General features: G+C 37.9%; 1 protein-coding gene across 1 annotated transcript in view; it reads left to right on the top strand.

Moving 5' to 3' along the window:
* The window catches only part of LOC150100909 (protein MTSS 1-like), a 499,461-nt gene that overhangs the window by 390,849 nt on the left and 81,732 nt on the right, over window positions 1-26,880 (top strand). The window contains exon 13 of the mRNA XM_090401934.1: window positions 11,222-11,361. Within this exon, the coding sequence (XP_090258060.1) occupies window positions 11,222-11,361 (140 nt within the window). The remainder of the gene's footprint in view (window positions 1-11,221; window positions 11,362-26,880) is intronic.

Raw genomic sequence — 26,880 nt, 5'->3', positions numbered from 1 at the left:
CCACAATCTTTCTCAACCATTTCTTAAGTATACTTGAGAAATACCTCTCAAATTACGTGGTATGGAAATACCTCTGTAATTCTCGCATTCAGTTTTATTTCCCTTTTTATATATGGGTATTATGAGAGCTCTACTCCAATCATCTGGAATTCACCCCTCGTCCAGGCATTCTGAACTATGCAGTGCAGCCACTGCAAGAATTTTATATCTCCATACTTGAGCATTTCTGGTCAAATATCATCTACTCCTGCTGCCTTTCCCCATTTCAGGCTTTTGATGTATTTTTCTACTTCATGTATGACTATGTATTCTTGATTGAATGTCTGAGTGTTTTTACCACTGTGTTGTCACTGATTATTTCATTTAACAAGTTTTCGAAGTATATACTCCATACATCAAGGATATATTTCTTTCCAGTTCTCAGCACTCTTTCCTCCATTTCTAAGTTTTTTAACAGCTTCCAGAACATCTTGCCACCTTCCTGATATTTATTTGCCAGGAACTTTTGATATGCTTTCTTCTTTTCCTTCACTGCCTCTTTAACTTCCTGTGTCTACCATGTGGTTCTGATTTTTCTATCCTTGCAGACAACCTCACCACATGCTTCTCTGGCTGAATTAATCAATGTTTTCTTCAGAAATTGCTACTGGCTCTCCAAGGTTTGGTTCCTGTTCTCAAAGGCTTTCATTTTTTCTTGAATAATATTTGTGCATTTTAGTCTACAGTTAACATCTGAGATTTGCTCAGCTTTTATTCTCTTTAAAACTTTCTTACATGTTCTTCTTTTCAATATGAAATTCAGTTTCATCCTGCTTAAGACTAAGTAGTGATCAATTCCAATTTCAAATCCTCTGTGCACTCTAGTGTCCTGCACCAGTGAGAAAACATCACTATCAACACTAACATAGTCAGTGAGACTTTCTTATTCCTTGCCTTTTCTCTCCATATGAATTTGTGCATATTTTTATGTTTGGACATTGTGTTTGTAATAACCAGTCCATGTCCTGAGCAGATCCAACAGGTATTTGCCATTATTAGCTTTGCTCTTTTCTCCAAATTTTCCCAAAATATTTTTGTATGTCTAACAATCATTTCCTACTCTGCTATTTAGATCCCCAACAAGGACCAACTTTTCCTTTTTCATTGTGTCAGTTGCTTTCTTTAAAGTCTCAAAAAATTCCTCTACTTCTACCTTGGTAGAACCTTCTCTGGGACCATAGGCACAAATAAGTGTCATTGTCCTGTTCCCTATTCTGATATTTGCCTACATCATTCTACTTGAAACTGCCTGCCATTCAAGAAGATTAGCCTCGTATTTAGTGTTGAATGCTATGGCTACTCCTTCTTTTCCTTGATTGTCATTGCCCGAACATAACATTTTGTATTTATTGCTTAGAAAGATCTCACCAGTTTTTGTCTTTTTTGTTTCAGTCACCCCTATTATGTTGATCTGGTACTTATTTAATTCATTTCTTTGCCATTCAGACTTCTTATGTTGATAGTGCCAATCTTTAACTCTGGTGATGTTGAGTTGGGGTGTGTTTCAGGATTTGCTCCAGTAGCTGACTTTTTGCTGTTTGCCCTGGTTCCCTGGCAAAAACAACAGGCAAAACCCCAGCTGGCATGAAATTCTGTTATGTTGTACCATCGTTTTATATTGTGGTTTAAGCTGATAAGAAGACAGTTTGATAGTCTTAATCTCAGATTACCAGCCCATCCTCATTCGTTGAGTATCCATGTAGATACCTAACAGGGTGTACCATGAGAAGGTGAGAATTTGACATTAGGTCAGAATCCCTACTCATTTCTCAGCATTCCTTTAAAGGCTATGTGGAGGTCTCCTCTCAGTTTTTCAACTTTGACCCTTAAACACCCCTTCAGAAAAACCTCTAAAACCGGAAGATTTTTGTATGCTTCTTCACACCATCATCCATTACAAAAATGGGCATGATTAAAACATTATGAGATAGAGCATACTAGATGTCCAGTAATCAACTAGATCAGTGCTTCCCAAACTTCTGGATGTCAAGGCCCCCTTTTGCAAAAATTAAAATATTTCACGGCCCCCCTTGAAAAAAATTGTAATAGAGAGATATATTATTATAATATTTATTGTATTTATATTCAATACAAAACATACACAGCGAATATTGCAAAAATCAAATGCATATATTACATTTTTTGCCTCTTACTGTTTGGTTCTGAAGACGATGCGGGCTGTTCTGGTAAAATATGAAATACTGTCCTTTTTTTTTTTGAGTCTGTTTCTGCTTCTTCTGATTGTTCGCGGGAATTTTTTTAATTTTTTAACATAGAATAGATCAAATAATATCACCACTTACCGATACTGGCACACCACAGACTGATAACATGAAATTAGTGAATATTACCTGAATAAGGGAATCCCCGGACCAGGAACATTTTTCTCTTTTGTGACTTTTCTCCCTTTATGGTAATTAAGCCTAACGCGAAACAGACAGCAAAGGCAGGTTATTAAAACATATGATGGGTGCGGTATTAACAAAAGATCGTGCAACCGAAAGTTAAAAGCATAGCTGACAATTGAGTTGAAATGCTAACTCTCTTCGACCAAATTCCATATGTGAAACTGCCATAACATTCATTATATATATATATATATTACTTAGTTTTAACACTTTTACAAATTTTAACACGTTCGGTTGAATATTATTGCTGCCTTGGGAAATCGAACTCACACACATCTAATTAATAACAATAGTTTTTAGTTAGATACTGTGTTTGCCCATGCAAACACAGTATCTTACTAAAAACTATTATATTATATATTATTAATAATATATTATTATATTATTATATTACAGCATAGTTTCTGTATGAGGGGACATGTGATTCATTAATTAGTGTGTTTTTATCCCAGTTGTCTCTAATTGCATTATTTGTTTGCACTATTTGTTGAGAAATATATTACACAGTCTCCTCATACCTTATTCACTGGCATAATAAAAGTACTTGTTTTTATTGCCTCTGCAGTATAGTGGCTGTTAGGGAGGGCATGTTGTTTACCACTGCAAGCGAGTTACTATCTCCCCACATGAACTTGTTTAAGCTTTTTTTCATGTGTGAAGTATATGTGAAACTTTTATTGGTAACAGAAAACTGGCTTGGATGACAGTGATAATATAAAACGAGTTTTGATATGTATATAAAGTCAATATCAACAGTCCCTGATTACGAACGCGTGATGAAAGGGACAGGAAGATTTGGAGCTTCCCTGGAGAGCATTCGAAGTAAATACAATTAACCACTGCTTTGAAATGAATATTAGTAAATATTGAATAAGCAATATTTACTAATATTCATTATTCCTGCTGAAATATGCAGGAAGCAAAGTTTTGTGAACCAACACCAATGTGTGAATTTTTCCATTAAAATATAAAAAATAACAAAAAAGAAATAATAAAAGTTAAATACATTTCTTTTAAAATAAAAAAAATCTACTTAGTCTTAAAACGTTTTAAATTTGTTTTCATTATTTCACGGTCCCCTCTCAACAAAACCTACAGCCCCCAAGGGAGCCGCGACCCACAGTTTGGGAAGCGCTGAACTAGATGTCAATTAGTAGGGATGAAGAACTACGCTACCTGAAGCATAACCTCAACTGCAATGGTTAGGAATCCAAAACAATCAGCAAAATGTTTAATACACCTTCTTCCACTCCTGTACTTAAACAAGATTTTAAGAATGCAATTACACTATCTTACATCAAAAATTTTACAGGCAAAGTAACAAAGTTGCTCTGTGAGTACAACATTAAAGCAGCTTTTTTACCATTCAAAGTTGTATAACTGAGAAGTTATACAACTTTGACCTAAAGTTGTATAACTGAGAGGAGACCTTCACACAGCCTTTAAAGGAACATTGAGAACCGACCAGGGCTTCTGATCTAATGTCCAGTCCTCACCTTCTCGTGGTGCACCCTGTTAGGTATCTACCTGGATGCTGAGCGAATAAGGATGGGCTGGCAATTTGGGATTTAGCTGACCAAATTGTATTCTTATTGGCTTAAACCACAAATAAAATGATGGTACAACATGACAGAATTCCATGCCGGCTGGACCATCACCCTGTTAAACAAGGCCCCTATTGTTTTCATCAGGGAACCAGGACAAACGGTGAAAAGTTAGCTACTGGAACAAATCCTGAAACATACTCCAACTCAACATCACCAGAGTTCAAGATTGGTATTATCAACGTAAAAAGCCTGAATGGCAGAGAATGTTGGAGTCTTGACAGGTAACAGATTAGAAGATAGAAATATAAGATCTGATAATTTTGGAATCTTGACAGGTAACAGATTGATTGGGAGGAAAATTGTTGATAAGAAGTTAGTTTTTCATATAGTACTATCATATCCTGTATACCTCTTGAGGGTACATGTCAGGAATTTGATGATGATGATGCATAAAATTTCCAGATTCTTACATCCACCAAACCTCCACATCACCCCATGAAAAAAAAAACAGGCATTAATGAGAGTCGTTGCTGCTTTGGCATTTGCTATGTAGGCCAAACGGGAAGGTCGGGGGAGATCCAGATGTCTGAACATATAAGAAACATTGAAAAAATAAGAAAGCATAAATCTTGTTTGGTCTCCCATAAAAGTACCACTGGCCATCAAGTAATTTGGGAAAAAACCAAAATGCCTTATATTGATCATAACTGTTTTGCAAGAAAGTTCAAGGAATACTCTGAAATGCTGCAGATCCCCACATGATGTAACAAAAATTGAGGCTTAATCCTACACCAAGTTTGGACTGCTTTCATTAAAAATCTTAACTACCACAGACTTAGGATATGATATATGCGATGGTACAGAACGTGACAGCAGCAACTAGCATTGTTCCAATATGTATTTTTTTATTCTGGTTATTTATTTATTATAAAGCACTTGCTGTGTATGCCAAATGGGAAGGTTCAGGGAGATACGCATGTCCAAACATGTAAGAGACACTGAAAAAAGAAGACAGCATGAATCATGTTTGGCATCCAATACAACTTCCACAGGCCATCAAGTAATTTGGTAACAAATAAAAATGTCTTATATTGATCATAATTGTTTACAAGAAAGTTCAAGGAATACTCTGAAATCTGCATATTTCCATACAGTGTAACAAACATCAAGGCTTATATTATTCGTACAAGTTTGGTCTACTTTCCTAGTATACGATACATGCGATGCTACAGAACATGACAGCAGCAACTAGCAATGTTCCAACATGTATACTATAATTAATTTAATGATTTTATTCTGGTTACTTATTTATATGTACCAATTGTGACATTCTGATAACATCTAATATGTATAATTAATTGTTTCTAGTCTCTTTTCTCTACAACTTTTGCTAATACCCCTGAGGATATAAGTCTGATGACTTAGAAAACTTGTAGAGTTATATTTTGTTAATCTCATTATTTGTCTTAACACATCTGGTTTCAATACCTATCTATAGTTCACTCGAGTGCATCCTTTGGCAACTCATTCCATTTGTTTGCCACTCTTCAAGTCTAAAATGTAAGGTTTTGTTTATTATTATTTTATTTTATTTTTTAAATTATGTGAATATTGACATTCAAGGTTGTAAGTTATATTCTGTGTAAGCTATATTTAGATGATCTAGAAAGCCTGCTGTAGAGCCCAACCATAGAGATTTTTCACCCTACTTTAAACTTCAATCTACTTTCATAAGCAGGATGATGGTCTCATATACATGACAAAAATTTTCTCTTGCCTAAAGACATCCATGCATACTGTGAGATTCAACCCCATGTCTGTTTGCACAACATGAAATACGCAACCAGAAAGCTGTAGACAGAATAAATGAAGATGAAGAAAAATTTGTTTTGTGAGTTTGGAGTTGAGCTCTGAAAAGCTGTAAAGTATTTACTCCATATTTATATAGAAAATAGAGCGTGCCAGTTCTAATGAACAGCAGTCACAGAAATATTTGTAGAAAATGCAAGTTCCATTAACTGAACAGCTGTATGATATGAAAGATAGTACAGTGGTATCTCGCTAATCCGAACAAATAAAAACCGCGCTCGTTCGGATTAGCGAATTTTCCCCCCAAGAGGCAACAATAACTAGCGTTTAAGACAAAAATAATCAGATTCTAATGGTACATCAATTTAATTCTGTAAATAAATGAATTAACTGATAGAAAAAATGCTACTGTACTGTAATATAAAACTTAAAAAATAATACAGTACACAAGTTTATTTTAGTAAAATTTAGTTTGTATGTACCTGTATTGTTGAGGATTCTGATTTAATAAAATTGCATAGTTCAGTACATAACTTAATTTGCGTAAAAAAATATCACTTTCTTGTATCAGAATGGCGTACCATTCTGCTTAGCCCATTCTATACACATATTAAAACTGTCAACTGCTTCTTCGTGTTTTGCTTTTTTTTTTTCTTTGAATTCTTTATCGTCATCATCGTCTGCTCATTCATTCTGTAGCATCATATTTATAATTTAAGCATCTGATTTGATTTCGAATTCACTTTCGATTCTGCCTGTAATCCATTCCGTAACATCTGTTCGTGAAATTTCAACATTTGGATGTATATTTTTAACCAAATTATGCCCATTTTGAATTTCTGCTTTTTGTGTATCACTGTAGTTATCTTCATAAATTCTAGAAGGCTACAGTTTTTTCCATGACGCTCGACAGAGGTGATTCATGCCGACAATACAGCACATACTGTACAGTATAAAAAAGCAAACGTGAACACACAATAAATCAAAATAGGCCTACAGTGTAACCATACAATCGACAGTATGAAAAATATATATACTGTACTGTAATAATAATAAAATAAATAATAATAGTTAAAATAATAATTATTAAATAAAAATAATAGCACACAAAATATTAATACGTAATAAATAAAACTTTTTTTTTTTCAAACTGCAGTTCGGATTACTTGTGGGTTCGGACTAAAGAGGTTCGGATTAGCGAGATACTACTGTATAGTGAAATAATAAGAAACAGGCCAGTAATCAACATAGTTACTCTCTTATTCTGAGTTAAGTATTCTTAGAGAGCTCTCGAGGACACTTTTCCAAATATCAGAACAATATTCAATATCCACTCTCCAGGCAAAAGGCTTTGGGTTCGAATCCCACTGTGGGCATGGATGTTTGGGATTATCTGTGAAAATACTAGTGGTGGTGGTGGTAGGGTGTAGATGATGATAGTTGTAGATTGTTGTAGTTGGTGGATTGAGTGGTGGAGATGGAGAGTTGTAGAGTAGGTGCCCTTCCTCGATGAGTCTTTGGACTCCTTGGGGGTGTCACATAATAGTAATAGTATTTGTGATTTATACAAAGTTAACAGTTGTTTCGAAGTAATTTTATTTTTATAACTCCTACCCATGAAAGATTGTAAACCTATAGTACATTAACACTTTGAGTCCTATCGATGTAAACATACATCGATCAACCCAGAATCGATCAACCAACATACAGCGTGAACCCAGAATCCCATCAATGTATATTTACATCTCTAATTTAACTACAGTAATAATAATGATAATGAATTTCCAGCATATATTATTATTTTTGGAATTTTTAATTTAGAGATGCATTTATTTACTTATTCGTATGGCATGAATAATGTGTACAACGATTGAGATCAAGACATCTACTACTATAATCTGACTTTGACCTGAAGCAAAAGTGGCAAGAACAGTGGGCGAGCCAGACAGATGACATCACAAAACTTTCTCTCAAAGAATTACAAGAAAGTTTTGATGCTTGCTCACACCACCCACGAAAATCCTGGATCGGCTTAATAGAATACGAACTGGTCATGGTGTATGTGTGGACATGCTTTTTAAATGGGGTAAACGACCATCCCTGCATTGTGATTGTGGAGCTCAAAGACAAACTGTGTACCATATTGTGACTCAGTGTTATCTCAGAGCATATTCAAAAGACAAATTGGACTTTTTAAGTGCTACACCTGAAACTATGAACTATTTGACCAATATGGATGTAACCTTTTAATTTTAATAACATTGTATTGTACTGCATGTTTTGTTATTCATGCCATACAAATAAATAAATAAATACATCTCTAAATTAAAAATTCCGAAAATAATAATATATGCTTGAAATTCATTATCATTATTATTCATCATTATTTATACATCAGTATAAATAAATAAATACATCTCTAAATTAAAAATTCTGAAAATAATAATATATGCTTGAAATTCATTATCATTATTATTACTGTAGTTAAATTCAAACCTTCAGCTTCATTATCAGTGAGGGTGGTTGACTTTTATTAATAAAAAAGGAATTTATATTAGTGTATCGTAATGCCTGCCCATCAGCTACGTCACGTACAATTGCACACGTTCATGTTTATATTACATCATGCCATCGTAACTCTGGCTGCTCCAATCTAAACAATATAAGGGATTCACGACTCTCTTCTTGTGACCTGAGAGATCAGTGCGAATTCCTCTGTCACCATGTACAGACCAGGACCCAGTGGTGCCCAAAGCGAGGGTGTAAAACAGTTCTTGAGCGAATGTAAATTAGAATAAATGCTCAAGGAAATACTCGATAACAAAGGATCTGAATTAGATGGTTGGGCAGACAGTGATCCAGAACAAGAGGAAGCAGATCTCCCCACAAATGTGAGCTCTGAGTCAAGCGACAGGACTCAGAACTTTGAACGAGGGGGTGACCAAATTAGAGGCCATCCAGTGAGGCCATCCATTTATGATCGCGCACGAGGACGCACCATTTCAAAAACTGAATTATTTATGTGATATCTAAGAATATTTTGACTGAATTTGTTGAATTTTGAACACTAAAGAAGTAAATATAAGTAGAAACTAATAAAAAATTAACTTTTTATTTTTTTCGAAAACCTTGATTTCTTGCAACCTGTTTCTGGAGCACAGAAACAGGTTCCAATTAATTGTCAAAGATGCTAACTAAAAGACAAAAAAAAGAATTATTTGGGTATTTCATAGAAATACTGCACAGCAGTATTTTTAGCACTAAATAGAGCTAAAAATGGTCAGAACACAAGGTTCTTTAAGTCCCAGTAGGTCTAGGACTCAAAGTGTTAATACCATGGGTGGACTTAAGAAATGTTTTATTGTATTTTTAATTTATATTTTACATAACAAAGAAACCCTATTTTAGAGGGCAAACATGAAACCCTTTTTAAGCCTCCATTAAGTGAGAACAGTAGCCTCAAATCCACAGCTTCAAGAATACTACTGAAGAAATGTAGCAGCTGTACAATGTACAATGTTTAATTCTAAAAGTAGAGGCTTTGTCTTTCCTCTGATAGCTTCAGATGCTGCATATCAACTTCTACCCATGTTTGTTTATTCCAAAATAGTCTCTTCCAATCTACTGCCTGTTGGCCTGTAGCCTTGGATATATCTTTGACTGCTAACAGGCAAGTTAATTAGCAGAAGTATCAGCACAGGATTTGGATCTACAGACTGACTGGGCTTCACTGAAATTTAACATATGCCTACATTATTATTATTACTAGAATATTGGTTCCATCAGTATTTTAGACTTTTTTAGCCTAGTTGTCTCAGCTGTCTAAAGAAGAATATCCACAAACTTCCTTATCTTTAGTACCAATATTTATCTAATGTGGAAATTATTTGAGATATTCATAAAAATGTGCATTCTGTAATAATAAAATCTTGTTCATGGCACTAAATCACATCACTTGAACCTAAAGCTTTTTTTAGTTTGTGCATTATAGACAGTTTATTTATTTTCATTCATACTATATAATTTTCTCTAATTCAATCCAAAATTGAGTTGATGCAGCAAATTGTAGAGAAATCTTAATAATATATTTTTTTAAAATTCCACACAGCAGAACAAGGAGATTATTATTTTATTTATATAATTTTATGTAATATAATTATTTTGTATTACATAGAATCATTTTATCTTATTCTGTCATGCAAATAACTCAATTTAAACCAAAAATATCTTGACAGAGTTATTAAGAGTTCTTGCATATTAAATTTTGTTAAAATCCACCAAGTCAGAGCAGATTATTTTATTATTATTATTTTTATGGATCTTCAGGGAGTTCCAAGTTCATCATGGGAGGCATTTTAGACAACACAAAATCTATCATATCACTCCTTAAACCTATTCACTATCTGCACATTATTACCCTATCAGGCAGTGAATTTCATTGTTCAAATATCCTCTATACAAAAAGATCACTTCTACACCCCTACTCGCAGCTCCTTTCGCAACTTCCGGGGATAGCCTTTTCTCCTTGTTCTGCTGTATTAAAAAATCCCCCAATGTCAGTCCTTAATATTTTTCAACAGTTTAAATGTCTCAATCATATAATCCATTTGTCTTCTATGCACTCTGTACTTTGCGTGCTCAGTATACCTCATAACTAACATTGTGAAGTGCTGATATCATTTTTGTTATCTGCCTCTGTACTCTCTCCAAGGTTAATTTATCCTCTTTGAAATCAAGTGACTAGATCTGAGCATGTTAATCCAGATTTGGCCTGATCAGAACTTCATAAAATGGAATTACCATTCTTTTATCTTTACTGGTCAAAGTCCTTCTTAGTATTGTAGTAATAACTCCCTGGATTACCTTCCCTTTTGTAATATATCTCCTGAACTTCAAAATTTTTTCAACAAGATTTGTATCATACAGACAAATGATGAAACAAATCTAATAGATGAATGCACATTTTGCAAAATACATCTAAAAATTTTACCCAAATGTGTAGTAATCAAATATTTTTGTAGCTTCCAGTGATTGTATTTTGTCTGATTTACTTGTGTTGTCTTGAGGAACAACTCTTCTGTTGAAAAGATCTAGGCTGGAATGTTGTCTAGAATACAAAGAAATTTATTAAGGCTTTTCAGCTTTGATAAAGATTCTTTGAAGGTGAATTAACAAGTCTTATGTGGAAGTGGCATAGTTTTACATCCTGATAACATGGGTTCTTCATTCTATAAAACAGGCAAACCATTTGGTTTGCCTGAATATATGCAGTCAGTAGAAATAATATACTGACCTTAGTCACTTTCACCATAACTTGGTGTTATAACTCTGGTTTACTTTCCATTAAATTATTTCCTTTGTAAATCTTAGTAATATTTACATTTAGGCAATTCATTTATTAATTTTTTTTTTTTTTAGATATAGTGATATATCGAAAAACAAGCCATCAGTTCCTGAAAAGTCAGCATCAGTAAAAGCAAAACATATTAGAAATTTATTGGAATATGGTATCCCAAACAAAACAGTTCCTGATTTCAATAGAACACCTCCAGATCAAGGTAAATATCTTACAATGCTAATACTTTTGTATTTGATTTTTATTATGTACTTGTTGGTCAGAGTGTTTCATGGCCACTGGATCAGGACTGGACCATCCTTATTTTTCCCTGACTTGAATTATTCCATTACCTCCTTTTATGTCTATAGTATTCTTGATATTTTAATTAAAATTTTTTTTCATGTAATAATAAATTCGCATATCTCTTATCCAGTGGTGAGCTATGGAAATTTTAAATTAAATTTAAAATTTGAAAGGGCTCGCATCGTCGAGCAAAAAAAAAAAGAAGAAAAAAAAGGCCTAACTTAGCTCTTATAATACTTATATTGCGACTTTGTAGAGCTTCTGACAGATATGATAATTCCTGTCGGATATCAATCATTAACTCTAGATCTTTTAAAAATTCCAAATTGAGAAGTAGGTTTAAAAAGCCCTTATATTTATCATTTGATGCAAAATGCTTGCATAAAGCTGGTAATTTCTCCACAAAGCAAGAGCCGTTTGTAAACTGCAAGCTACCCATTGTGGTCCAAACACATGGCTGATCTTTAAAATTTCGATACCAAGGTCTTTTGCAATCGTATTTAATTCTCGTTGATTGATGATAAAAAGCATATAATTTATCCATAAATATTTCAAAATGATTTATTTCTTTAATGTTTTTTTATCAAATCGTCTAATGTTAAGTGTAAACGATGAGCACAATGCCAAATCACAACGTTGGGAAATTTTGGGAGAAGTTTGATTGCAACACCTGATTTGTTTCCTAACATTACACTAGCTCCATCAGAACAAAATGCAATGAAATGATTTTCTATATAGTTATCAGAAAATCCATATGAATTTAAAGTAGTAATTATAGTAGCATGTATACATTCCATAGTGGTATTTTCTAGTTCTACAAGATTATTAAACAAGAAGAACAAGGGGCTTACAAGTTTGAGAAAAATTTAACAAAGGGCTCGTGCGAGCCCCTTATAGCTCACCACTGCTCTTATCTGAAAAGATTATGATAAATGGGATCCTGAAATTTTACTACTGCGTTTTTACTTGCAGTGCCAAAGAAAGTTATATCATGCATATGAAAGCATGATCTTATTTAAAACAGTTTTCTGTGGATGCATAAGACAATGCTATTATGACAACACTTTAATTAAACAATATCCTCACTTGTGTAAATTTGGTTGCTTGGTTTCTGTTGTGAAGAAAAAACTCTGGATAGGATTTGGAGATGAATAACTAGGCGATATCAAGGTTTAGAATATTGAATAAGCATAACTCTATTATTATTATTATCATCCTCCAGTCCTCCATGAAGTCAAAGAAACTCAGCTCCCGTAAACATTCATCTTCTTGTGAATAGCACTGCATTGCCCTTGTCTGCATTGACATCAGTTCTCCATTTTTTTGAACCATTGTTCTAGTTTCAAGATTGCCTTTTGCAGGTTTCAGTTGCTAACCTAGATCACAGTGAGGGTGATATGAGATGTCCCTAGGTGGTAGATGTTCTTCCCTGGTGAAATACACTGCCCAGCTTATTGTAGGTCTGAAGTGACAAATGCCATGTTTTGGTCTCCAGAGAAGGGATTCTGGGTTCTGTTCCTCTCTCCTCTTCTTGGTGCAGTGTGAGTGATACCCTTCAAGACCATGACAAATATACTTATAGATCCATAACTTCCTCCATTTTGAGGGTACATCAGTTAAAATGGTGGTGCTACAGGCCGGCTGCCAGTTAGTGCATGGACTCAAACCTGTTAGTAACAAGTCAGGAGGCTTCCTGATCAACTAGCACATAATCCCACTGCCATGTCATACCTAGAAAGGGAGTCTGAGTTGTGGTATGTGGGGGGGGGGAGCACTGTCAAGGCCACATCATGGCACATAGACTGGTTTCTCTCTATATGGATGTCATATTGAAGAGCCTGTCTTTTCTCACTGCACGTCCCCACTATTCCTTCTGTCTAATCAAACTTATACAGTGTTTAGAACTATCCTATCCACCTCCAGCATCCATACTACACACTTCATGATTCTTTTCACCACAAGGTTGGCACCTGTGCGTTTGTGAAATCGGACTTCACCTGCCAGAAAATGGTTAATTTAGAATTCCTTGCTTTTGACCTTCTCTGGCTCAAGGTTTACTTGCTCCATTTAGTAACTTTCATTTGTTGACATTTACCAGTCTCCAAACAGTAATAACCACACAGATCTCTTCACATTCCTTTCTGTGAAACTTGACCACCTGCAATCAAGCTATCCAAATAGTGAAGAATACAGAAGTCTTTGTTATAAGTAATGACCTAACACAAATTGTACATCTATCCACTCGAATCCTTGATAACTTTTTTCACTCTCCAAATACTCTGGATCTCTTTTTGACTAGTTTTCCTCTCCTCTGAGCAACTCAGACCACAATCTTGTACACATCTCCTCTCTCACAGAATGGCCCTCCTCCAACCACTCCTGACCTTGCATCCTCTAGCACTACAAAGGAGCCGGAGGATGACCTCTGGAATTTCTATTTTTCTTTTCCTTGGTCTGACTATTGCTTCCACTCACCTGACTCTAACACCTGCTGTGAATGAGTCCGAAATTATTCTCACTGGTATGAAGGGCTTGATCACCCATTCAACCCATAATCCTTCTGCTTTCCAAGCCCTAGTTCAACCAAAAATGTGTCAAAGCAGTCAAAGAAAAAAAAAAAAAAATTCACCTTACTGCATGTGGTTTGCATCAAGAACTCTGGCTTCATACTCTGCCTATATCAAAGCACTCAACATATGCAAATCAGTCATCAGAAGATCCAAATCCGATTTCATAAAGGCCACAAGCAGAAAATTTGCCTCTTGTCCAAATGGAAGCCGTGCCTTCTGGTTGCTTGCTAAGGCCATAGGATGCAACTTCTGCTCTCCTGCACTTCCACCTCTTTCTCATCCTGATGGCACCACTTTTGCTTCACCAGAGATAAGGCTGACCTCCTGGCATCACTCTTTTCTTCAATTACACCCAAGAGAAATCACCTCCTACGATACTGGAATCCAACCACCATATGCCTCCTATTGTTTCTCAACAACAAATTATCAGAAAACTACTAAGTAACTTGGATACTAAAAAGTCTTCTTGTCCTGATTGCATCTCTCCGGTTGATATTAAGACTGTGCTTCAGAGCTAATACCTATCCTGCATTGTCTCTATAATTTATTATATATATCTAGTACTTATCCCAATGAATGGAAGCAGTCTCATACCCATCTTATTCCAATAAAGGTGATAGAAGTCTACCATCACCTATATCTTCTCCAAAATAATGGAGAAAGTCATCAATAGCCAACTCTTCCAATGCTTAGAAGCCCACCAAGTAATCAGTGACCACCAGTACAGATTCTGCCATTCAAGATCCACAGCTGACCTTGTAGCTTACATTATCCCCCCACTGGACACATACCATGGAAAAGTTTGTAGAAACTTGTGCTGTTACCCTTGACATTTCCAGAGCTTTTGACTATGTGTGGTGTTGAGGCCTTCTGAACAAATTGCCACCCTTTGGTCTCCTCGCCCCTCTCTGTAATCGAGTAGCCAGCTTTCCCTCTGGTTGTTCTCTGCAGTCATGGTAGATGACTTCCTCTCTTCAAGGTTCACCACAAATACTGGAGTGCCTCAAGACTGTTCTCTCATCTACTCTCTTTCTCCTGTACTTAAATGACCTGTTCATTTAAGTACAGGAGGAATCCTATTCACAGCTTTGCAGACGATAGTACTTTCTACAGTCTTGCCTTTTCTCATGCAAAAGAGATCCCAGCTCACCTACCCTTGTTCTCACTAATGCACAAATCACCAGACAAGATAAGATCTCTTTGCTTGAACTAACATTTACCTCCAGTCTTTCCTGACGTAAGCACATCACATGAATAGCCTCCTCAGCTTCCAAAAACTTGACATTCTCTTTTGTTCAAGAGCCTATTTTACACCCAACTAACTCTTCATCATCATCATCGTCAAATTCCTGATACATTCCCTCAAGGGATGTACAGGATATGATAGTACTACATGAAAAATTACATCATTACTAACTTCCAATATACAATTTTCCTTCAAATCAGTCTGTTACCTGTCAAGACTTCAACATTATCAGATCTTATATTTCTATCTTCTAAGGCACTTTTTACTATATCAATCCACCTATATCTTAGTCTTCCTCTGGGTCTTTTTCCTACCAACCTGGAAGAGAAGACTTGTTTTGCTAATCTTTCCTCTCCCATTCTGTTTAAGTGACCATACCACTTCAGATTAGCTCTGTTAACACATGACACTGGATGCTGACAATGTCAAGTTCTTTCCTAATATCCTCGTTTTTAATATGATATTCCCATTGATGCCATCTGTTCATGCCCCTAATCTTTCTCAGTACTCTCATATCTGCATTCTCTAGTCTTTGGTCAAATGTTTTACTTCTAACCCAGCTCTCAGATCCATAAGTTAAAATTGGCTTGAATACTGTCTTGTATACAGCTAATTTAGTGTTTTGGCTAATTTCTGTCTTATTCCATATAAATATATTCAGTTGACTTTCTACCATACCAGCTTTGTTAATTCTGTTGTCTATTTTTGTCTATTTCCATATTTAATTTACCGTCTTCACTAAAAATCGTGCGTGAGTAGCTGAAACGATTTACTTGTTCTATAGGTACTCCATTCACAATGCAGTTGATATTTTTAATGCTTCTGCCTACTTTCATTTTCATTGCCTTGTTATTGCTGACCTTCATACCATATCTATTACAAAAACAGTTTTTCAATTTATTCAGGGAATCTTGCAGACTTGTAGCAGATTTATTTAGAAACATTGTCCACATAAAGCAAAGAGATGACATTAACATCTACAATTTTGATATCAGGTTTAATACCACTTTCGTTCATAATGTGATCCATATAGATAATGAATAACAGAGGGGATAATGTACATCCTTGTCTGACACCAGATTTAACATTAAACCACCTTTCTGTACTCCCTTCAATTCTAACTGCTGATTTACAACTCAAATAAAGATAAGTATTGCTTGATATAATGCCCCATTGACACCATATAACAATACTCTCCAATCAGCGTATTGAATAGCTTCTCTCTTGGCACCTTGTCATATGCCTTTTCCAGATCGACAAAACTTAAATACAGATCTTTGTTATATTCCCATGATTTCTCAACAGTTTGTTGTAAAGTGAAGATTTGATCCTGACATCCTCTATTTGGCCTGAATCCAACTTGTTCTTCACCAAGCTTCTCTTCTACAATCTTTCTCAACCATTTCTCAAGTATACTTGCATATATCTTACCAGGAACATTCTGTAGAGAAATACCTCTGTAATTCTCCCATTTAGTTTTACTTCCCTTTTTATATATGGGTACTATGAGAGCTCTACTCCAATTATCTGGAATTCGTCCCTCTGTCCAGACCTTCTGAGCTATGCAGTGTGGCCACTGTAAGACTTTTATACCTCCATACTTAAGCATTTCTTGTCGAATATCATCTACTCCTGCTGCCTTTCCACATTTCAGGCTTTTGATGGCTTTTTCTTCTTCAAGTATGGATATGTATTCCTGACTACATGCCTGGTCAGTGTTTTTTACCACTGTGCTGTTATCACTGCTTGTTTCATCTTCTTTGAATCCTCATTTCCCATACCTATTGGTTATAGTTGCAATTTTAGTATGTGTAAAATTTAAGAAAATTAAAACCGAAATAAAATTTTAATTTGTTCCATTTAGCAATTTTTTGAAGTAATTACTCCATACATCAAGGATATCTTTTTCTCCAGTTTTCATGTCACCTTTAATTCCTTTTACAGCACTCTTTCCTCCATTTCTGAGCTTCTTCAACAACCTCCGGAATATCTTGCCACCTTCTTGATATTTATTTTCTATGTTCTTACCAAAGTCCTCCCATGACTTAAGGGTCAAAGCTATATAATTGAGAGGAGAACTCCATATAGCCTTTAAAGCAGTGTGGAGAACCAATCAGGGCTTCTGACGTAATGTTCAGTCCTGACCTTCTCGTGGTGCACCTAACAGGGTGCACCACGAGAAGGTCACCTGGATACTGAACGAATGAGGATGGGCTGGCAATTTGGCATTTAGCTGACCAAATTGTATTTTTATTGGCTTAAACCAAAATAAAAAATGATGGTACTAACTCTTCACTATATGCAAATTCCAAGTCCACCCAAGTTTAGAATACTGCATACATTTGGGGTGGTGCACCTAAAACTTCCCTTGAAACCCTTGACACCATCCAGAGGTGAGCAGTTAGACTCACAGATGATCTCTCTCTCTCTCTCTCTCTCTCTTACACACTCACTTCAGTCACTATCTCACAAGTGCAGTGTTTCAGCACCATGTAAATTCTACAGTTACTTCCAACCATCATTCCTCCACTTTCTGTTGCATCTGTTAATACAAGATCTGCAGCTGCCCAGCACCCCTTTACTGTGCAACTGCAAACACACCAAACTTGCTACTATATTTCATACGGAAGGTTGACCAACAGTTTGTTTGAGTTGGTTAAGAATGTTTAATTCCACTTCTGTCATCTTGAACAGCCTTCTTCAAGAAGAATTCCCAAACAACCACAACCTGCAACTCTTCAAAAAAAAAAAAAAAAAATCAGTAAATTTCTATCTCAGTCCTCATCTGTACCTCACACATGGCACTGATATGCTTATAGGTCCTTTGACCCCTCGTGTATGGGATCAATATAAAAGAAAGAAAAAGGAAATGTCAACCTTATACATGGTGACCTTGATCCTCGTATATCCTCTGGTCAGAGAATGAATTTCTGGAGTGTCTTAGAGCCTTCATAAGGCTTTAAGACACTCCAGAAATTCATTCTCTTTGCCTCCAAAGATGCAGTCTCTTCATTCCAATCTATATTCCCATAATTAAAGTCACCAATAATGATCTAGTTTCCTGCTAACCAGGTTAATTTGCCTAGACATTTTCTTCTCACTACCCTCCACATTATCAGGTCTATAGCAACACACAACTAAATATTTCATCTTGTTCACCTCTCCCTCACACCATACTATCTCAAAACCTCTGCTATTTGTCCCTTGCAAATCCACCTTAAATGGGCATACCTCATCTACCACCACCAACAGTACCTTCTCCTCTTTTTTCCATGTCTGTCTTTCTGAAAAATATCAAATCCACCAATTTCTATTCCTGTCAGGATGCTACTCATCTAACCATTTCTCACTTATACCAACAATTTTGGGATGAAAAAACTCAGTCAATGCAACAATTTCATTCTCCTTATATTGAATACTTCTGGCATTAGTAAACAAACATAACAAATCATTTCTGATTTTACAAGTCTTATGGATATGACTCCTTAATACCTTCACTAGTCCCTTCCTCTATATCACCACTGATTCTATAACTTTTCTCAGACCCAGACTGTCTCCCCCTCTCATCCCAGGCTATCTTCATTTATTTTTGCCCATTCACACAAACATTCACTTCTGAATCCAGCATCCACACTTTTCATGAAGTGTTTCCCTGTCCACCTTTACTTCTCCCCATTTCCCTGTGTTATGTTCCACCCTGTCATTTCCTTTACTCACTTATTTGCATCTCCATTCACAAGCTTTCCTACTCTTTCTTCCTCTTTCATATTACCTCACACTACCTCAGGTCTTCTATTCACTATAGTCATTACATTCTTTGCAGCAACGATCTCTCCAGCTGACTCACACCAAAACCATTTAAATGCAGCCTACCTTCATTATATAGTTCAATCCATCCCTCAAAATTATTCCACACATTCACAAAATTCACTCCTTTTTCCTCACATAGATGTGCTAATATGGCATTCATATTATTTGCTCACTGCCTCATTTTATCACTATCATACCTTTTCCCTTCCTTAACAATCTCCTGATATCCAATCTGACATTTTCCTTGTTCTCATTATGTCCCTACTACCACTATCAACAACAACAACTCTTTTGCTCACTTATTCCTCATATGCAATTCTTCAATCACTGTACTCATCCCCTCTCCAGTTGTTACGTCGTTCTTTCTGTATTTTTGACCCTCTTTTATCCCTCATATATATATATATATCTTTGTTCTACTTTCCTCTTTATAATTCTTTCTTATTCCTTATCTAATATCATCTACTTTAAACTTCATCTATTTTACTTAACTTAAACTTAATTCAGGCCGAATTACTGACAAGAGTGAACCTGTTGGTTTGTGAGACAAAGGAAATGCTAATGGCGGATGCCTATTCCTTTGTCTCAGCACTGGTTCTAATTCCTTATTCAGACTCAGAGAAATTTATTTTTTTCTGCTGCGCCACCCTGAATCCTAGATTTTACTAAGCTTGTATCACCAAGGAATTAGAACACAGTCAGCATTCAATCTCATCAACTATATTTTTCATATCTGCAGTCATGACCTATTACTATCTATCCTCCTGCTTAGGTTCGCCAAATTTTATGAGCAAGTGCAGTAGATACAAATCTCAGGCAAGACAACATTTATACTTTAAACAAAACATTTAATTCAAGCAAAGACATGTAATACACTTTATGACACTAAAATAAACAAGCAATAAGAGGTAGGTAGAGAAATAGCATTCTTGCTTACAATTACTTTCTTTCCCATGGATTTCAATCTGAGGAACTTATTTATGACATTTAAACATTTACTCTTGTTATGCTACTCTAATCAATTAATTCCATCCACATTATATTCAAATTCTATTCACATTATATCTAACAATCCTATTCACATTATATTCAGACTTAATTAAATATCCTTACAATCTTTCACAAGACTATTTCATATAATGACTTTCTCGATCTCGTTCATTTAGGAACTATTTTCTAGATACTGGCTACTACATAAATTTTACATACATTATTTTCTTCCTTTCACAATTTATCAATTAGCTGTCTCAAGAGTCTCTCGTAGCACTTACAATTAATCTTCCTAATCATTTCCACTAGTTAGAAGATATAAAAAATGTACTTTACCAATTGCTGGCATGTTACTCTGGCCTCTTCACTAATCTCATCGAATATTCACCTTTGACGTCTAGTTCACTTCCCACATTCTCAGGATATTCTATACGGATTCCTTCAGTAACTTTATATCGGGATATCTCTGCAATCTTCTGCAATTATCGTCTGCTGGGCTGGTTGCCGACTGGTAGGTTTCAGAGTCATTCTTTCGGAACCTCATCGAACAAAGGAACACCACGTGGAGGCTCCACAGCTGGGCAGGGAAGTGACAGTGAGGTTGAGGTGGGGACATATGGGGAGATGGGAAAGGGTAAAAGGAGAGGAGAGGGAATAGGATAGTATGGGAAGGGTGGGGGGGGGGGGAGTAGGAAAAGGAAGTGTAGGCCTTAGCTCACATCTTTCTAGCTCCACGCTATCAGATGATAACTTTTCACCCGCGCCCTCGAGCCCCGGCTCACAAGATCGAAAAGACCACGGAGGCAGCCGGTGCCCAGGTGACCCACCCTTTCAGGGCAGCCCGCTTCGAGTAGGCCTGCGCTGCCTGGGTTTTTCCTCCAAACTGCCCCCGTGGGAGACCAGGGAACAAAACAGACCTCGGGGGGGGGGGGGATGCAGAGACCAAGGAAATGATTCGGAGTGGAGCTGCTGCTGCAGATGGAGATCTTAAAGCAGCAGCAGGCAGAACTTAATGGCATTGTGTCTGACATTGCACAGGATTGGAGGTGAACACCACTTGATCTTAAATGTGGTGTCACCAAGAGCCTCCCTTTCAAGATGTAAAAACCTCTTTAAGGAACCATAGAACATGTAGAGAACGATCCGAGAGAGAGATCCAACAGATTGGGAGGATTGGTAGGATTAGAAAATTTCTTTGTTACCTTCCAGATGTGGTATTTGAGCTCATTAATAATAAATACCACTAACTTCTGCTTGTTGTTGGCTGGGGGAGTGAACTGCAGGAAGATGACTTGCTCCTGCAGTAGGAGGGGGGATGCGGAGCTCGACGCTTAGCCTCCTCCAGATGTAGATGGAAATGGGACACCGGTAGAAGGCATGCTCCACGGTGTCCAGGCTCCCACAGAAGTCACAAAAGGGATTCTGGGTGGTGTGGAACCACCAGATGTTGGTGTTGACTGGAAGGTGTCCGTACACAATTCTCCATGCCAGGTCCTTTCTCGACGGGTAGCCTCGATGCTTGCAGAGGTGGCCGAAGAGGATCTCGTTGTTGTTGTTGATCCCCAGATCCGGAACATCAGTATGAACGATATTGAAGAAATGGTCATACCATGTATAACTGTTCCAGATCGCGGTGATGTTCACACCAGACGAGAGGAGTTGTTGCATTAGCTGGCACAGTCTGTTGTAGTCTTCTGGAACAACGTTCGCCTTGGGACCCTGGTGGATTGGGATCCCAAAAAGGGGAAGCTTGTGACCTAAGAAATACCACACAGGATAACTGCAGGGATGTGTAGTCTGCAGTACCCTGTTTAGATGGAAACGGGTATTGCTTAGGTATCTGATGTTAAAGGAGGGGAGGCCAAAGCCCCCCCCCCCCCCACTTCTCCAGAAGTTGAAGGATCTTAATATCGACTTCCTGGCATAGACTGTCCCGAAAGAACTTTAGGGCGTCCTGTAAAGCCGGATTTCCTGATTCTCGCTAATGTTGGTAATGTTCAGGACGTGCTGAAGCACAGGGCATCTGATGGTCTTGATAAAACAGGCCCTGGAGGAGAGTGACAGCTGTCCATTTTTCCAGTCCTTGAGTTTCTCGACGGTGTTGTTGTCGAGATGTTCTATGTTGAGCATGGGCTGTTCTTCAAACGGAACCCCCGAGATGGTGAGGGGGTTGGCAGTAGGGACGAAACCTGCAGGGATGTTGTGCAGGTCTCAGACTCCGTACAACTTGATCTTAGTTTTGTCTGGATTGGCTGTTAGCCCCGACACTTTAAACTTCTCTAGGATGTTGAAGAAGTTTAGTACAGAGTCATTGTCCCTAAAAGTGCCCACCATGTCATCTGCGTAGGCGATTACCTTGGAATCATCCGTGGTGAGAGGAAGTGGAATTCCTCTAACCGCATGAGAGTTGTTGACAACCCGCAGGAACGGTTCAAGGGCTAGAGCAGAGAGCAGCGGACTGAGGGGACACCCTTGTTTGACCCCTTTCTAGATGGTAATGGGGTTAGATAGGTGTCCGTTGATGAGGCGAGTGGAGCTGTTGTTATCACCTCCTCTGATGATGTTGAGGAGTCCACTGCTGACCCTGACTTTCTCCAAGATGTTGAAGAGAAAGGAATGCTGGACGCTGTCGAATGCTCGGTTTAGATCAATAGTCAACAATGCCATAGAGCAATTCTTGATGTTAACCAGACGTAGCACTTCTCTTATGAGGATGAGATTGAACCCCATCGATCGACCAGGAACACCATACACTTGTGTACTTTTGATGATGTACCTCATCCCGATCTTCAGTCTATTGTTGAGAACACAGGCAAGGATCTTGTAATCTGTGTTCGACAGACTGATGGGACGCCAGTTTTTGATGATGGAAGGGTCCCTGTTGGTCTTCGGGATGAAGACGGTATGGCATTCCAGAAATTCCTGTGGCATGTTTCCAGTGGTAAGGAAGGTGTTAAAAATTGCCACGAGAATGGGAAGGATGTGGTCCCAGGCCTCTCGATAGAGTTCCTTGCCTAATCCGTCTGGCCCATGCACTTTCTTTGTACAGCATTGCTTGAAGGCTGATGTTATTTCGGCCGCTGTAAAAGGTGCATCCAATCCTGTTTGGATGTGCGCAAGGAAGGAGTCAATGTTCCAACAGGAGTAATCCTGGGGGGGGGGCACTGCTGTCTTGGTAGAGTTGACTGTAGTACCCCCAGAAGGCGTTCATGATGTTAGGTGTAGTGGTGCAATTACACCCACCTTCACTGATGGTAGTAATGGTTCGCTCCTGCCGGAAGTTGACATATCGCCTATTATAGAAAGCAGCCAATTGCCTGTTTTCTGAGCGGAGGTGGAGACAGATCTTTATGTTCTTTTCTTCCACCTGCTTTTGTTTCTCCGATTCAATGTCGAGATTAATGTCACAGATGGTGTTGTGACATGGAAAGCCTTGGCGTTGGCTGGCCACGAACCAGCTCATCTCCTTGTAGAGATCCCGGAGCCAAGCTCTTCTGAGGAAGGCACGTTCCTAGCCCCATTTTTTCATGTTTTCTTGGATGTTATTCTTCAGTCGTGCCCAGGCATCCCAGTCCCAGCCAGCGATGCAACACGTGGAGCACAGTTGGATAAGCTTAGCCGAGAACAGGGACGGGAAGTCTGGTGGTAACTTCCAGGGGCCCAGACCAACATCTACAGCTTCTAAGGGATGATACCTGAACACGACTAATTTATGGTCTGAGATGGAATAATTAATTGGAAGTTACCACCAGACGGGAAGTCTGGTGGTAACTTCCAGGGGCCCAGACCATCATCTACAGCTTCTAAGGGATGATACCTGAGCACGACTAATTTATGGTCTGAGATGGATTAATTAATTGGAACGTGCCTTATTGTCTTGGCTCTGGAGACAAGGGATAGTGACAAATAGAGGCGATATATTCGTGTGCTGATGCTTTGGCCTGTCCAAGTATAATCCCAACAGTAGGGGGTTGTGAGCCCTCCAGATGTCTGTCAATTGAAGGTTCCTAAGGTGGATTTCCAATTCCCTGTAGCCAGCTGTACCTGTGTTTGGAATACCCCCTACTTTGTCATAGGCTCGGTCCGCCACACAGTTGAAGTCCCCCATCAGGATGACATGATGGGTGCCATATAAGTAATTGTGTAGTGACCGGAAGAATGCAGGCCTAGATGGTCGGTCTGCCGGGGCATAGATGTTAATGTACCTGGCGGTACAGCCCCAGTTCTTCCTCTCTGCAAATATGCGCAGAGAGCAAGATGTTACAGTATGCTCGGTGCTTGCGCACTTACGGCAGGGGTGTGGGCACTGGTTGGAGATGTGCCCTACGCAGTTGAAGCACTTGGCTCGGGGACAGTCACTCCCCAGATGTTCACTTGAGCCACATCGCAGACACTGTCTTTGTACTCCGGGATATTGAACCAAGACACGCGACGTACCGATGTTGACAAGGTTTGGTACAGGCTGTCGCATGTCCATGGTGAATGTGACTTCCCTGGAGAACCAGGCGGGGTCTTCCTGGGAGATGCTCTTCTTGGATGTTGCTCACTTTCCCCCGCTTATTGAATGTTTGTATGAGCATGTCGTCTCCAACTTCGATGTATTCCATGGGGAGTGGCTGATTTTAATTTGGCGCACTTGGGACCCGACCATGGTGGGGGTCATCTGCTTCCCCTGGACTTGAAAGCCCTCTAACAGTTTGTCCCTCATACCCCCTCCATAAGAGGTGAAGGAAGATATTCTGTGCTCCTACGGTCTCCTTTAGAACTTTAGTTAATACTCTGGGGTTTTCCAACCTTGGAATCTCCACTCCTAAGGTTCGGGTCCTGGGGGGGGACGAGGATCACTTTACTCACCTTGGTCTCTGCGTCTGTAAAAAAAAAAAAAAAAAAAAAAAAAAAAAAAAAAAAAAAAAATTAGAGTCCATAGATAGACTCTAACAATTATCCCGTAGTGCGTAAAACACACTACCAGCAGTTAAATGTTAGTAAATAAATAACAAAGTTAGTATAAATGTTAGTCAAAAGAAAACACAATAAATCCAACAGAAGTAGCTATATCAAAAATTCCTGGAAGCTGGCGGACTGTGAGCACAGGAACACTCAAACAGTAGCAAGAAAAGAGCCTTGTCTTCAGCGTTACATGCACTTTTAAACTCTGCGCCACTCCTTTCTGCTTCGTCATCCTCCTGCGTCAAGCTTTCTTAGTGTCACTCAGCACTTAGCGCCACACATGGAATCCTCGCGCAACTTACGGAGTGTGGTAGTGGGGGGGGGGAAGGCACCTTGCTTACTAACGGATATACCAGTGCACTGAAATGCGTGTTACAGAAGTTGGCCATTTCGCATTATGGAATATCATTTCTTTCCCAGCAATTGTTAGGTACTTACAGAGTAGTTATGACTAAGCAGCTTTACATATAATAAAAACTTTACAATACAAGATAAGACATAAAACTAAGTTATTCTCTGTTTAGTAAATTTTGATTGCTATACAAGTGCTTATTTAGCCTGACAAATCATTATTTGCTCCCCAAAGCATAGGGACCATGCTAAATCCATATGAAACATAATTTTCTGAAATTTAAGTTTCATTCCGACTTAACACAGTAAAACAAACCTTGTGCACCTTCTCATTCACCACACCTCTAATAATGGAATCTTCATAAAGAGTTACTCTTGAATTATTCGTCCTCTTTTGCATGGCCATCTTTCCTTCTTCAACTTTTCACTCTTCCATTCATGCCTGTAATTCTTTCACATTGATTTCATCTTTTGCCTCATCTTCATCAACTCTGCCTTCATATCCGGATCCAATATATGGCAAAGCAAAGATTCATGTCTGATATTTTCATGCGGTCCCATATGATGCTTCTGGTTGGTTTTGGTAGCACCTGCAGCAGACCTAGCACTGATATTGTGACAAGGGTCTTCAAGGATAATGAACTGATTCATGTATTATCTCCTGAGTGACATTCTGACCTTCTAGTTGAAGCTGCTGATCATATACCTCATGATTACCTGGTGCAATAGCAGTAGGCATCTCAGATGTATCGTAATACATCATCATGGAACCACTACTGTCTTGATATGAAGAACTGGCAAAAACCTAATCTACACCCCTTCTAATAAGAGTGAGACACTAGTCTCAATATGTTGTATCATACTTTATTCAACTTGATAAAAAGTAAATAACTCGGAACTGATATTTGACTATCTCAACACAGTCAGATTCTGTGATGTTGTTGAGTTTCAACTAACTCAGCAGTATTAAAAATAGTTGTCTTGTTTGTAACTGGAATTAACATGTGATCTTGGTGCAGATTGTCAGACAGTACATTTACAATACTGTTATCACTGCCTTTGGTTTTCCATTTCGATTACTGTATCATTGCTTTGTTGTGATCCCTCTACTAACACTGAACTCTGCACAGATAGAAATAAGTTCTGAGCTGGACTAGGATATATACTCTTGAATGGAACAAAAACCTGAGTCAGTAGATAGATAGTTTCTAACAGCTCTGACCTTCTTTCACTTGTGAATGACTTTACTGCCTCATTAATATCCTCTGGTGTGTCTAGTCCATTCATTCTTTATTATACTTTCTTCATTATGCCCTAACTGTTAGAACTGCTAATAAATCTACTCCAAAGTCTTCCTCTTAATGATGGCATTTCTGTGCTTTGTTGTTTTTGTTGCACCTCAGCAAATAAGATACCCTGGTTACTCATGTCATGTCCACACTCCTCCTGCAGATTAATACTGGAAGCATCCCAATATGCAGTCTGTGTAAAAAATCTCTAATTCAGACTTTCAGCAGCA

Source organism: Typopeltis vanoorti, chromosome 12 (genome assembly GCF_054136105.1).
Source record: "Typopeltis vanoorti isolate ZY-2024b chromosome 12, IOZ_Tvanoo_1.0, whole genome shotgun sequence".
NCBI lineage: Eukaryota > Metazoa > Arthropoda > Arachnida > Uropygi > Thelyphonidae > Typopeltis > Typopeltis vanoorti.
Note: the sequence above shows the minus strand (reverse complement) of the source record. Positions and strands in the feature narration are given on the sequence as shown.